At 34.1% G+C, this 14,880-nt stretch overlaps 1 protein-coding gene across 1 annotated transcript in view; it reads right to left on the bottom strand.

Annotated features, from left to right (window-relative positions):
- Positions 1 to 14,880, bottom strand: part of WDR11 (WD repeat domain 11) — a 60,041-nt gene that overhangs the window by 40,762 nt on the left and 4,399 nt on the right. The window contains exons 3-10 of the mRNA XM_032281833.1: positions 12,368 to 12,521; positions 11,183 to 11,356; positions 8,519 to 8,705; positions 6,337 to 6,502; positions 5,804 to 5,918; positions 4,766 to 4,961; positions 4,363 to 4,466; positions 1,450 to 1,626 (exon numbers count right to left, since the gene is read on the bottom strand). Of these exons, the coding sequence (XP_032137724.1) occupies positions 1,450 to 1,626; positions 4,363 to 4,466; positions 4,766 to 4,961; positions 5,804 to 5,918; positions 6,337 to 6,502; positions 8,519 to 8,705; positions 11,183 to 11,356; positions 12,368 to 12,521 (1,273 nt within the window). The remainder of the gene's footprint in view (positions 1 to 1,449; positions 1,627 to 4,362; positions 4,467 to 4,765; positions 4,962 to 5,803; positions 5,919 to 6,336; positions 6,503 to 8,518; positions 8,706 to 11,182; positions 11,357 to 12,367; positions 12,522 to 14,880) is intronic.

The following is a 14,880-nucleotide window of genomic DNA, read 5'->3' as shown; positions in this document are numbered from 1 at the left end:
CCAAAAAACATATGAAAAAAAGTACATCATCACTGGTCATTAAAGAAATGCAAATCAAAACCACAATGAGATACCATCTCGCGCCAGTTAGAATGGTGATAATTAAAAGTCAGGAGACAACAGATGCTAGAGAGGATGTAGAGAAATAGGAAGGCTTTTACACTGTTGGTAGGAGTGTGAATTAGTTCAACCACTGTGGAAGACAGTGTGGCGATTCCTCAAGGATCTAGAACCAGAAGTACCATTTGACTCAGCAATCCCCATTACTGGGTATAGACTCAAAGGATTATAAATCATTCTACTATAAAGACACATGCACACGTATGCACGTATATTTATTATGGCACTATTCACAATAGCAAAGACTTGGAACCAACCCAATGCCCATCAATGAAAGAATGGATAAAGAAAATGTGGCACATATACAGCATGGAATACTATGCAGCCATAAAAGAGGATGAGTTCATGTCCTTTACAGGGACATAGATGAAATTGAAAACCATCTTTCTCAGCAAACTAACACAGAAACAGAAAACCAAACACTGCATGTTTTCACTCATAAGTGGAAGTTGAACAATGAGAACATATGGATACAGGGAGTGGAAACATCATATACGGGGCCTGTCAGCGGGTGGGGGATAGGGGAAGGACAGAATTAGGAGAAATACCTAATGCAGATGACGGGTTGATAGGTCCGGCAAACCACCATGGCGCATGTATACCTATGTAACAAAACTGCACATTCTGCACATGTATCCCAGAACTTAAAACATTAAAAAAAGGAGAAAAAAAGTTTTGGAGAAATGTATCTTAACCCTGCGTACTTAATAGCAAACTAAATTTTGTTTTTTCTCTATGCTGTAAAGAAAATTAGGTTCATCACATTACTATGAAATTAATATGACAGCAAGTTGAAATCCAGATAAATTTTTCTATCTATAACATAAAAATATGCAATTTCAACCCAAAAGGCAAATCTTAGTTTACAGGGACCAGAGCCACTCTAAAGAATATTTAATATATAACTCTTAGCAAAACAAGAACCCTGCTATTAGACTATTAACCTTGTCTATATTTTTAGTCAATAAAGACCTGATGAAAACTGACATGACAGAAAGACTGGGGAGGTCCAATTACAGAAAAGGAGCCTGGGATTCAGCTCTGCAGGGGCGTGCCTCCTGATATGTCAGAGATGAATGGACAGTGTCAGAGGCTCAACTGTCTAGCCTCAAGTGGATGAGACTTAGCATTCCAATTTAATATAAGACGGCTGGAGTAAAAGGACAGAAACAAATTTTTTTTAAGTTCCAAGATGAGTATCTACACTGTTTCCCTTAGCCGCTATCTCCTTTCGAAGCATCCTCAAAGAGAATAAAGGATCTTCTAGAAACTAGGAAACCTGAACATTTTCTAAAGTGAGTTAAAAAAAAGACCAGGTCAAATACTCACCAACAGCCAGCAGTGGCTGATACATTTTGATGTTTTTTGTGGTCAATGGTGGACACATGCGGATAGCAAACGGTGGGGCGGGCAGTCCTGAAAGCAGTCCTGTCAGCAGGAACTTGAGGTGCACTTCCCGCAGAACTGAACCTTTAGGATTTTCTTCCCCAGCAATTGCACTTTGCCCTGATTTATAATAAAAAATAACAAATATATTAACTATCATGTATGCTGATCTTGAAAATCTAAAGAAAAATTTCAGTAGAAATGCTCTTCAAGTCTAAAAGTATAATGTAGTACCCTTAGCGGCTATGGTTATTAGGGACACAATGACTCTGTACCCGGCCATAGGACTTAAATTGTATCGACTAACACCTCAAAGGATAGATTACTCCCGAGTACTGCTATCCAGAATACAGGGACCTATGTCTTCTAAGAAACACTGTTTCAGTCAGTGTTCCTGGTATTAAAGCACTAAACAGCCTTCAAAAAAGCAAGACAACCTGGATGAGAGAACAGTTTCTGCAGAGTGAGCTGCTGTATCACATTCTCATTTTACTGGCTTTTGAGAGGGTTACTTTTCAATCTGATGTACTCTGTAAAGTACACATAAAATTGGTATTCACGAAAAATAGGTTTAAATAACCATTAATAATTTCTAACAGGAAATCTTAATGTGTCAGTCTAATTACAAAATATAAGCTTTATAAGTAAATATGAATACAAATATATATTCATAAATCACATGTATAATATATAAGCCATCACTGTCAATAGTTAAGCCTTTTCACATACACCATTTGTGCTTAGGTTACCAAGTCTGAAACTAAAAAGATGATTCCAATAAAAATTATTCTAACAAAATGTAAATGTAAACAATACAACAAAATCAAGACTGTTTAAAAAGGGTATACAAATTTCCTTCCTATAAACCACTCTATAATATTGGGATTAACTTGCCAAAAATAGATAATGAAGAATATTTGTCAGTGTATATATATATGTCTACATACACATAAACACAAACATGAATATTGTGTGAAAGGAAAAATGTAAATAATTACTAAAAGTGGGTGATGAATATAACTTATTGAAGCTTTAAAGCTGTTTTAATAATGTTAAAATCCTAAAATATATAGAATAAAATAGCCAGCTCTATAATCCTATTCAAATGATCCCTTAGGATTAGCCACATACTCAATACCAATCTCTCTGCCTAAACCTTGGTTAAAAAAAGATGGAATGCGAAGGAATCCACACGTACACATGTTGGCTTTGAGTTGACTCCCAGGGAATGCCACATTTTTCTTCAAGTATTTTCCATAAGAAGCAATTTACAATGTAGGGTGGATTAGGCATTAATAAGTATCAGTATTTATCCAGTGAATATAAATCAGCCTCTGTATTTAACTGAATTGCTTTTAATTATCACTAAGAACACAGTGAATTTCAAATTAAAAGTTTAAAATGTTTTCAAGTACGAAGCTTTATTTAACACTTTAAAAACTACATTGTCAAGAACTGCTATACAATATGTGTCCTTTTGTCTCTTAAAAACTGTAATTTATATCACTTAGATAACTAAACAGCACAAAATTTCGAACCCCTGTGGGCTCCATATAACTGATTAGTTCTGTTCTTGTGTGTGTGTTTATAATTCTTTTCACTTTAAGTTTTCATATTAAGAGTAGACAAAGTGAATTAACTCAAAAAATTGTGTTACTGATAAAATAAATTTTGCAAAACAAGTATGTGTCCAGGGTTCCTCATATGGATTTATTTACATCTGGTAGAATAGATAGTGAAGAGAAAGAATTTTAAATATAATAGTAAGTATCACTGAACAAAAGAATTTCATAACTGGCAGAAATTGTGAAAAAACTGAGGCCTAGAGATGGATGACGGTCTTGCCCAAGATGACAGTGGAGCTCCACTGCTTGGGAGCAGGCTCTGGAGCCAGGATTACCTGGGTCACACTTTGGCTATTCCATTGTGTGACTGTGTGGTTTAAAGTTTTAGTCTCCCCCTGGGCCTCAGTTCTCATATATATCAAATGGAGATAGTATTACTTATCTTGCAAAGTTGTAGCAAGGTAATATATAGAATATTTAGCACAGCACTTAAAACAGTATTAAGTAACCAATAAATGTGATCTGATTAATAGAATTAATAAGGTAATGCTCTTTCTTTTTTCTTTTTTTTTGAGATGGAGTCTCACTCTGTCACCTAGACTGGAGTGCAGTGGCACGATCTCGGAGCACTGCAACCTCCGCCTTCTGGGTTCAAGCAATTCTTCTGCCTCAGCCTTCCAAGTAGTTGGGACCACAGGCATGTGCCTCCACGCCCAGCTAATTCTTGTATTTTCAGTACAAACAAGGTTTCACTATATCAGCCAGGCTGGTTTCAAGCTCCTGACCTCAGGTGATCCACTGGCCTTGGCCTCCCAAAGTGCTCAGATTACAAGCATGAGCCACTGTGCCCAGTCAATGCTCTTTCTAGTACATCACCTATCTAGTGTTTCAAGAACAACAAGAAAACCTCTCCTAAATAATACCTGTTTTCAATTACATTATGGTAGAATAAATAATGAAATAGAAAATCCTTTATAAACCACAGTCACGATTTTAAAAGAATTAAATGTCCAAATTGCTTGGTATATTTATAAAGTCTTACAATTTCAAGTAGCATAAAATTTGAAATCACAAATTCAAACAGCCATAATGCACACCTATGCTACTTCAGGCATTTTTCTACTTAAGTATTTTATACCCCTCTGATTTATTTAGGAAAGAAAGATTCCATGTTCTAGTTTTCTCAAGTATTAACTTTTTAAACATTTAAATAATTACAAGTGAGTGATTATTAATTTCACCCTTCAGAAAGAATACTTAACATGGAGTTAGAGGGGAAAAAAAAGCTTACCGATCATGTTATCTAAGGAAAGGTCTGGAAGCTTATTCTGTAGTACTCCTACAGGAATTCCACAGAAAGACACTGGTGAATATAAAGGTGACACACCAGAACTACTGCAAAGACATAATAATTAGAAGGTTTTACATATTTAAAATCTGCATTATTTATTAGGAATTCAAATTATTAAGTCCAGGTCACGGCATTCTATTTTTATACAATTTATTCATCTTACCCATAGGGGAAATAGCTCTTAGCAGATTTACCTAATTCCGTAATAATCTAAAGCCTTAATTATGACCTTAAAAATATTTTTATAGAAAACCAGCCCCCTATTTTTATGACTACGAACTTTTTTTTAAAAAAGGAAACAGAAAACAAAAAAACAAAACCGTGATCCTGTTGATTCAATTACCTGTTTCGTGAATTCCGATTACACACTGCAGACTTGAGTTCCCATATCATGACCCTGCCATCACTCACTACGAGGGCAGCTGCATTCTCATTGACAGGACAGCACACCATACTGAAGGGACGGACGGTTTTTGTCACCCTGATTGCATCGCACTGGCTTCGTAAATCATAGGTAAGCTCCTGAACTGGATCTGGATCTTCACATAAAATTGTTTTAAATATCAGAAAGCAACCATATCAATACCACTACTATTTGTTTCAACTGAAATAAAACCTCAACTAAATTTGGGCATCACTCCTTCACAAATGCAAATTTTGTCAAGACGGGCTTCAGTTTTTACAATTACTACTACATTTTTTCCGAATATAAAGTTAATTCACTTAATGACTGTACTAAGTTTAATCTCCAAAATAACAACTATAATCAAGATATCTTGTTTTTTAATATTTTTAAAGACAGTGCTTTGAAAAAGGATCAACAGTGACATATAATTAATGAATAAATCTCCATCATAATTTGTAGTAGTCTATAAGCCTGAAAATAGCTGTAGTTTCCAAAAGATGTGAAAATCACTTTAATCTTTACTTAGTATATCATTTCACAAAAACTATTTCTATTTCCAAGATAAGACTGACTTGACAACTGAGTGCTGTGGAGACTTAGTAACCTTTGTCACTTTACAAAGGAAGTTCTTACAGCCGAGAAGCCGCGGGGGCTTAACAACCAAGGCACATAAGGTTGGACTTGTACTGAAAAAAAATTCCAAAAGGTAACATCTACTTGGCTTGTGGATATGATCAACAAAGAAACAAAAAACGTTACTCTCTTTGATGTACACACGAGGTCCACTGTTAAAACATCAAGAGATTAATTTTGGGCTTATACTTTTTTATGCCTCTTATTATAATCATACTTTAAACTTCCTCAAGGCAAGGAGTATCATTAACTCTATGCCTTGGCTGGTATTTGCCACATGAAGCTTTATAAAATAATTTTGAAGAAAAATAGAGTACATATTACTGTGAGACAGAAACTCACCTGGTTCCTCACTTGAAGTGGTAAAAATGTTATTATAAGATCTCCGAACACGTAAAGTTATACAACCATTTTCATGTAGACAAAATAAGCCATCACGCTGAAAGCAGGGTATTACCTTTAAATAGAGGATATATTTATTTTTTAAAATACAACAGATTAACAAAGTATAAACTGTGAAACTCAAACTCATAGAGAATATGAGCAAAAGAAAAACAAGAAACCAAAATACACAAATTTCCAAACTTTAAAACTAAATGTACATTTAAAATATCCATTTATGATCCTAAAAAAAATTTGTCTTTATCCATGCAACTTAAATAGTTCAATAAATATCTCAGGATCAGTCACAATTTCTAGGGTAAATCAAACCAATCAAAAGAGCGAGAAAAAAAATCAACCAATAATATTGTTTTTAGCCTTTCGATAAACTGAAAAGAGAAAGTGGAGAACTGAAGACTTATGCAAGATTATGGCCTTTTTAAATATAACTGTCTTAATAATTTGGGGGAATATAATGTATGAATCATAGATACCTGCAAAAATGGAACTCCTGTGCGTTCTATTGCAATCACACCTACTGTCTGATTCACCTCAAGATCAAGGATTAAAATCTCTCGAGGATAGAGCAACAACATGTGATTCCTTTTTGAAGGCAGGTATGCCAACTGAAGGCAATCATTGAGAGTCATGAATTCAGCACTGAAAAAAGTAAACATTTACTTGGGTCAACGATTTTATTTGTATCAGAGCTAATAAAAGATTTAATTTTGTACTTTACACATAAAAAATGACAATAAGAATGTACAATTCTTCCCTCAAATGACCAACACGGGTTGGCATTCAAAACTTAGACCTCTATTATGTACCAAAATCCAAACTATAACAATATTGTACAGGATAAGTAGAAATGTCACTGTCTCTAAATTTTGGAAATATTAAGTAGTAGAATATTATTAATATGTCCATAACAAGACATGGTAAATGACGATACAATAGATGACATTCACAAGATAGTTTTGTTTTACTTTACTTTGTCATTAAAAGTAATAGACAAACTGCTAAAATCAAGACTCAGGATTAAAACATGAACATTTAGGGTAATTAGGGCTCCTGGACCAGAAATTACTGGACTATCTGTATGGCTTTGGGCAAGTAACTTCACTTTGGCTGCCTTCATTCACTTTTAAGCGTCTTAAATCTTTTTTGAAACAAGGTTTCACTTAGATTACAGCATTTTCTTGTGTGTAAATAAAACAGATCAAACTATAAGGATTTTAAAACACTGTTAGAGTCTGAAAAATTACTATTTTCATTTTACAGACTAATTCAATTAAAAGGCTTTGACATTTAAAATAAAGTTAATTTACAAGACTAGAAAGAGGAATTTTTATTGCATTAAAATCCTGACTGCCATGTCTTAGTTGGGTGAGCTTGAGTAACTTTATTTAAAATGGTGTGGGACTCAGTTTTCCTTATCTAAAAATGGGAATATTACTACTGCCAGAATTGTAGTAAGAGTACATTAATTAATAGATGTGAAAGCACCCAGAGCATTTCTACTTGAAGAAATAATGTATTTCCCCAATACTCTAGATATACATATAATTCATATGAGAGAAAAGAGATATAAATCATAACTTATAAAACTATTCAGACTGCCAAATACTTTCTTGCTTATGACAGGGGATACATAAAAAATAGACAGTTCTCTTAAGATACTTAAGAAGTAATCTTAAGTCATCTTGGCACCGGGTGAGAGATAAATTAACTAGTGAACTTAACCAGTCTATAGTTTAATATATAAAACTGATACTTACACACAAGTGCAAAATGTATTTGTAGAGCAATTTATATTTTTACCACATATTTTTCAAGTACTCACCAAGCCTAGATAATCTCAGCATATTAAAAATAAAAGCTATCTGAAAATAAATGCCAAAACAAATAGACCCAAAAAGCTGCCAAAGCAATAATATACAGAATACAGCTACAGGAAAAAGAAAGAAATCTATTTCTAATACATCGAATGACTTAAACTTTTATTCAATTGTAACTTTTTAAACAATAACAGCCAACATCTTCTAAATAAATGGTTACTAAGTATCAATGACTACATTATACGATTTACTTACATTATTGGATCTATTAATCTTTAAAACAACCCTATGAAATACTTTAAAATGCTATTTTAGAGACTGGGAGAGAGAAATTTGAGTAAGATTAAAGAAGTTTCCCAAAGCCACATAGCTACAGCTTCCCCCAGAACCTTGGCTCTTAGCAGGATAGGAGATATCTTCACCTGTATAACACAAACACTCTGATTTTACTGATTAATGAGAATGCACAGCATCTAAGTCAGGAAAATGTATTTAAAATGAGCATCCAGCTTTTGTGCCCAAATTTTTAATGCACTCAATAACCAGAACTTTAGGATCATTGTGTATTTTCAAAAGTAAAAATCAGAATTCAAAAATTTTAATCTATAAAAGTCAGTTGGGAAGTTTAGCACAGCTAGTGGAAACAAAGGCAATGTTAAATGCTGAATCTCCTCTTAGGGCAGGGGACAAAATAAGTATTTTTTCCTATAATAAATTCAAAATTAGAAATGGGAAAAAGTGAGATGAAGAAAAACATCAGTCTCTGTACATCTCCAAAAATGATGCTTTCATATAGGATAAGTACACAAATGTTGTTAATTTTACTTTTGTAACTTACCTAGGTTTCTCTTGGGTAATTAAAATTTTTACTTTATTTAGAGCTTTCTTGGCACCTGTGGCTGTGGCCAGCTTGTTATGAGCTGGGCTAGAGTGTGGGCTGGATATGTACACTTTTTTCCCAGGGCCTGAGGGAGGCTTGGATGGGGAGAAGTCTGAGATGAAAACAATACCCTCGCTGGTGAGCACTATATTGAGAAAAGCAAAACTCTGATTAAAGTTTAATCGAGTTTATCATAGTTTTATTCCAGTAAAATTTTGAGAGCAATATAATAATTTTAATAATATATAACTGGCAATGTTATGCAGTCATAAGATAATGGGAATGTTCTCCAAGTTGAAGAGAAACAGGTGGTCCATTACAATTCATCAGAGGCCTCCAAGCTTGGCATTCTAAATTATGTCTTATATTAAAAAGATAACATAAGGTTATTGGCAGAAAGAACAAATGTTTGTTCTTCTAAATAAATTCAGTTCACGAACTTTCATTAGAAATCTTTCCTTACTATCCAGCACTTTGGGAGGCCAAGGTGGGTGGATCACGAGGTCAGGAGTTCAAGACCAGCCCAACCAACATGGTGAAATGCTGTCTCTACTAAAAATACAAAAATTAGCCAGGTGTGGCGGCATATGCCTGTAATCGCAGCTACTCAGGAGGCTGAGGCAGGAAAATCGCTTAAACTGGGAGGTGGAGGTTGCAGTGAGCCGAGATCGTGCCAATGTTCTCCAGCCCAGGTGACAGAGTAAGACTCCGTCTCAAAAAAAAAAAAAAAAAATTTCCTTATTATATTCTAATAACTTCAAAATTAAAACACTTTTCAAAATATAAGATTCACACAGGAAGAAAAAATACCATACTTGAGAGGCTCTGCATATCATAATTATCTAAGTTCAGATATTTGATTTGATGATACCAAAGTTTTATTATGAGCTACTCAGTCTAAATATATTTCCTTTTTCTTCCCAAGCATCAGAATGAAACTTAAGATGACTAAAGAATATTATTTTCCCTTAATATTTAGGAAAAAAAGCAGTGGGTCCACAGTGGCTTACTAAGTGTACATGAAACAAAAATAGTCAAAGAAGGAGCATCATATTTAGCAATACAAATTATACCTTTTTATGACTGAAAAAATAATCTCCCTCAACAATAGGGTTAATACTGGAAGACAGAAGCAGAAAAATCATACTACTCTGGGTCCTGGCCCGTAGTGAGGCTGCTCTAAGCACAGGGAACAAGGATGCACTCAAGAGTTATGACAACCCTAGCACACATTGAATATGAGTACATCAAAGATGTTAGGTCAACTAATACTCCAAAAAGCAGAGTGCTTTCATCAGCCAAGTTACAGCCATGTAAAGAGCTGATGCAATCAAGTTAACAGAAAGCCTTGTCTCCTTTTCAGGGTCAGAACTCATCCTTCAAGGGCCCCTCTGCTTCCCTTCTTTTGTGATGATGGCTCCTTCCTTGACTCTGCCAACTGGGCCAGCCCTCCTAGGTGTTTCCCCAGCACTGCACCTATGTGAGTAAACTGGTGACCGAGTAAGTGTATGTATGCGTATGTTCATATACAAACATTTATATACATAAAAGCCTAAACACACTGTACTGTATTTATATAGCCATATTTCCCATGTTGTTATAATTTTGACATGTCTGCCTTTCTCTTCCTCCTTTAATACATGCAGACACACACACATCCCTCAATAGAAGTTGATGGGTAAAAGTTTGAAATTTTAGTCATTCAAATCTAGGAAAAACATTCCTTACCATAGCTAATTCCTGTACCTTCTTCACATTTCTGATCATTATCAGAGTGAAGCCTACTTTGACCACTTTATTTAATACAACTTTCATGCCCTCACCCCCCTTTTTTCTGCATCCCCTTTATCCTGTCTTTATACCACCTGTCACCTCTTACTATACTAGAATTTATTAATTCAGTGTTCAAAGTTTATGATATGACTTCTTCTCACTAGAATGCAAACTCTGTGAAGGCTCCTGCCTTCTGGGAATAAAGATGTCTTGGTTCCCAGAAAAGCAGTAATAGCTCAAGAAATAGATCTATGGGATGACTGAATATTTTCTAAACAATTTAGCCACAAAGATATCTAAAACAAATCTCATTTTTAGATCATTAGCTCAGAAAACATTAAAAGCGTATTGGCAAAAAATCTCTGCAAGAAGAAATTTGCTTAGGCTTATTTCTTCTTTATATGCATCTGTTTATGGCACTCAAAACAAATGGCATGAATTAGGACAATTTTTTTAAAAAGCAAGAAGTTAACTTGGCCACAGACTAAATGAAATCCTTGATTCAAGTTATTTAAATGTTCTTAGAAAAACAAATTTAATTAAGTCTGAACTGGAATGTCAAAATAACTCTGTCCCTGGCCAGTCTAATACTATTCACAAATTTAACACAGTGAAGGTGTATAGCTTGCTGATTTATATTTTTAATTATCATATTTGCAAATGACATAAACTTATGATTATGTGTATTAATTAGCTGCAGATATATGGACTAGACATGTTTATCCACTCTGCTCAGTCATTATAACATTATAGATGTATAATGTGTATGTATGTATGTATCATGTACATAGCATTATTATATTATAAATATCTCACTTAACTCATTTTCCACAAGCAACTATTACTCACAAGTTAAATGTGAGGGATCAAAAGGGTCAAAAGAAAAAGAAAGGATGTTATCTGCATAGCTCTTCTTCCAGAGTTTGGTGCCAGTGTCTGCATTCCAGAGCACAATGTAATTTGGTGGATGGATAGCAAGCAGTAAATCACGGGAAGCATCTTGATTCCACAACCACTGAACATCTGGAAAGACCGAATAAATAAAGGCAAAATTCAGAAACCGTCCTCTTCAAAACACTTGGCTAACTTGTCCTTGATGTTTAGTTTTTAAACTATAATCCTTAAAACCTTAACCACCAGCCCCAAATATGACGTGTGTGTGTGTGTGTGTGTGTGTGTGTGTGTGTGTGTGTGTGTGTGAAGATTCCAGAGAAGCTAATTTTATATAAAAGTAAGTTGTCTGTTTAAAATCTCAAGGTCAAAATTTTGAAGTAATCTGAAATATCACTTCAAAGAAAATAAAAGGCAATTTGCACTAATCATTACTTAAAACTATAAAATCAATATGAAACTCTCCTAGCCACAAGCAAGATGTCAGACTTCCCTAATGCTTCTGTGGAATTACTTAATGGAACTTTACAGTTTTTCATGGTTTTTCAAAATATAAACAGAATATGTAAAGATCTAGTTCAGTACCTAGTACACAATAATAAGTATTTAATAAATATTTTTTAAATAGTCACTTAAAAAATTCATTCAGTCAAGAGAGCCACTAGGAGACTTGAGTCTAAGAATTCTGTTTTGGTTTTAGGTCAGTAACATGAAATAAGCAAACAAGCAATCTATAAGAAAATGAGAATAAAACTTTGTTCATCTCTATTAAAGAACAAATTACTTAATGTAGAGTAAGCACTGATGGCTAGTTCCTAACAGCAGTGGCCAACTTTCCTTATATTGTAGCTTAGATTATAAGACTGTAACACTTAATTTTTCCTATTATGCTTGATTAAGCTGATATTGAAATTAATGAGTTTTACCAAAGCACAGATCAGTTGAGATTTGAAGAAATGTGCCTAGAAGTGTATTAATAAGGAAAGAAAGAGAGATTCAGGTCAGTAGAAAAGGCAAAACACAATCAAGAGTTAACTTGAAATTGACAAAATTAAATGAATGGGGAAAAAACCCTAACATCAAAAACCCACTCCAAGAGTAAGTGTATCAATATACACACTTAGCTGGGCAGACTTTCCTCACCCTGGATAGGCTTGGCATGTTCTTGGATCTCACACTGAGCTACTCCTGCTGCTACATCCCAGACGATGATCTTTCCATTGACATCAGCAGAAGCTAAGCGCAAGCAATATGGTGAGCCAATGTTATGGTGATAGTTTTCCCTGGCCCATTTAACCTAGTATCAAGAAGAAATCAGATCAAATAAATACTTGCACTGGATGAAATGGAACATAATTTTCACAAGACATCAACCAGAACCCATACTACATTTATATTACAAAAATATTAATAAGAATAAACAGAAACTGCTTTTCACTTTGAAAGCAGCATTTTTGTTACTTTGGTATATATTTTTAATTGTAGTTAAAAAATTTTTTAACATATCACAATCCTCCTGCTTTAAAATATAAAAAATGATTCACAGCCTTAATATTTTGGGAAATTTAGGTTAAAACCCCTGGATGCCTTGGAAATTAGTTTTCCTAAACTCTAATTTATGACCAAATACCTAAAATCATAAATTGCTAAACAAAATGCTTTTTCTGTATTCTAGTCTACTAACTAAAAGGAGACAACTTAGAAACATAAAAACCTCGTGGCGGGAAAATTAGGAGAAAGCAAAGGCAAACAAAAAACTCTAGCTATCTACCACTTTCAAAAAACATTAAGTTTTTCCCTTAAAAAAAATTTAAAAAGACAAGAATTCCAGAGCAAATCTGATTAAATTCTTGCACAATGAATATTGACAGAGTAAGAGATACATTTCATAGTCCTCACCAGCAGTCGGGCCTTCCCTGGTCACTACCACTCCTTTCTTCCATCTCAGTATCTTACTTATTTTCTTCAAAGCATTTACTACACAATTTTATTTATTTTATTTACAATCTTTTTGACTCTTCATGAATCCATCAACTGTAAGTTCCATAGGGCAGATCAGGTAGTCTTTGTTCACATTTCTATTCTGACTTAGTACAGTGTCCAAAGTAGTGTTTAATAAGTAGATTTAAATACCACAGAATCTTCAAATATATAAAATATAAAAATATATGTATATCTATACATGTGTATAAATATAAATACACTCATATATAATGCTAAGGAAGGAAAGTAAGCCAAACAATTATAGTAATCATGAAAAAGATGGAAACACAACATTTTCTGAAAATGAGTGTTAATAAGTCTTAAGGTTTTCCTGTAATAGATCTTTTGCTCAAACAAAAATTTTTAAATGAAGTGTGTATGTGTATATATGCATATGTATGTATGTATATGCATATTTGTATGTATATATGTTTGAATGTGTATGTTTATATGTATAGAATGTGTATGACTAGAATATGTATACTGTATATATGCATATACAGTCAATTCTAGTCATTTATAGATTCTGTATTTGTCAATTTATCTATTCACTAAAATTTGCAACCTCAAACTCAATACTTACAGTGCTTTTGTGGACAAGTGCAGAATAGTGAAAAAAATGTCACCCAACATACATGTGTGTTCCCAGCTACTGTCAAACAAGAATTCTTGCTTTAGCTTTTACAATGCAAAAAAACGTTCATTTCATAATTTATTTAGTACCACATTTTTGCTCTTTTTGTTGGTGATTTCACTGTTTAAATAGGTCCCCAAGCATAGTGCTTCTGCTATTTTCTAAGTACAAGAAGTTGTGATGTGTCTTACAAAAAATACACATAGGGGCGGGCACGGTGGCTCATGCCTATAATCCCAGCACTTTGGGAGCCCAAGGTGGACAGATCACGAAGTCAGGAGTTCAAGACATCCTAGCCAATATGGTACTGCTAAAAATACAAAAAATTAGCTGGGTGTGGTGGCGCACGCCTATAGTCCCAGCTACTAGGGAGGCTGAGGCACAAGAATGGCTTAAACCCAGAAGGCGGATGTTGCAGTGAGCTGAGATTGTGCCACTGCACTCCAGCCTGGGGAGGGTGCGAGACTCCATCGCACACACACACACACAAAAAACCCGTGTGTGTGTCTGTGTGTGAGATATGCTTTGCTCAGGCATGTGTTGTTGGCTACGAGTTCAATGTTAATGGATCGACTGATAGAGTAAATAAGATGTCTTTAAACGGAAACACATATAAAGCAAGGTTATGTATTGATCAGTTGATGAAAATGTTGTGACCAGAGCCTCACAAGTACCTAACCCCTAGGAGCAAAGTTTCAGAATTCACTAATTCAGTGTATGCAACAACTTTACAGAATATAGCTACCATGAATGACAAGAAATGATTGTTTCTATGCATATATATGTTTGTATATATGTATATATATATGTATATGTTGAATTCCATTTAGGTAAACTCCAAGCCATGTACATATATATATATACATACATATATATATATATAAATCAAGTAGACACATCATAATCAAACTACTGAAAACCAAGGTTAAGAAAATCTTGAAGGTAATCAGAGGAAATAAAAGACATAATACAGAGAAACAAAGACAAAAATTTTTCATCAGAAACTATGTAAGCTGGAAGATAGCTGAGTGATTTTTTT

The sequence above is a fragment of the Sapajus apella genome, unplaced genomic scaffold (assembly GCF_009761245.1).
Source record: "Sapajus apella isolate SASKATOON/1434 unplaced genomic scaffold, GSC_monkey_1.0 scaffold13, whole genome shotgun sequence".
Classification (NCBI taxonomy): Eukaryota; Metazoa; Chordata; class Mammalia; order Primates; family Cebidae; genus Sapajus; species Sapajus apella.
This window is presented reverse-complemented; position numbering and strand designations above follow the sequence as displayed.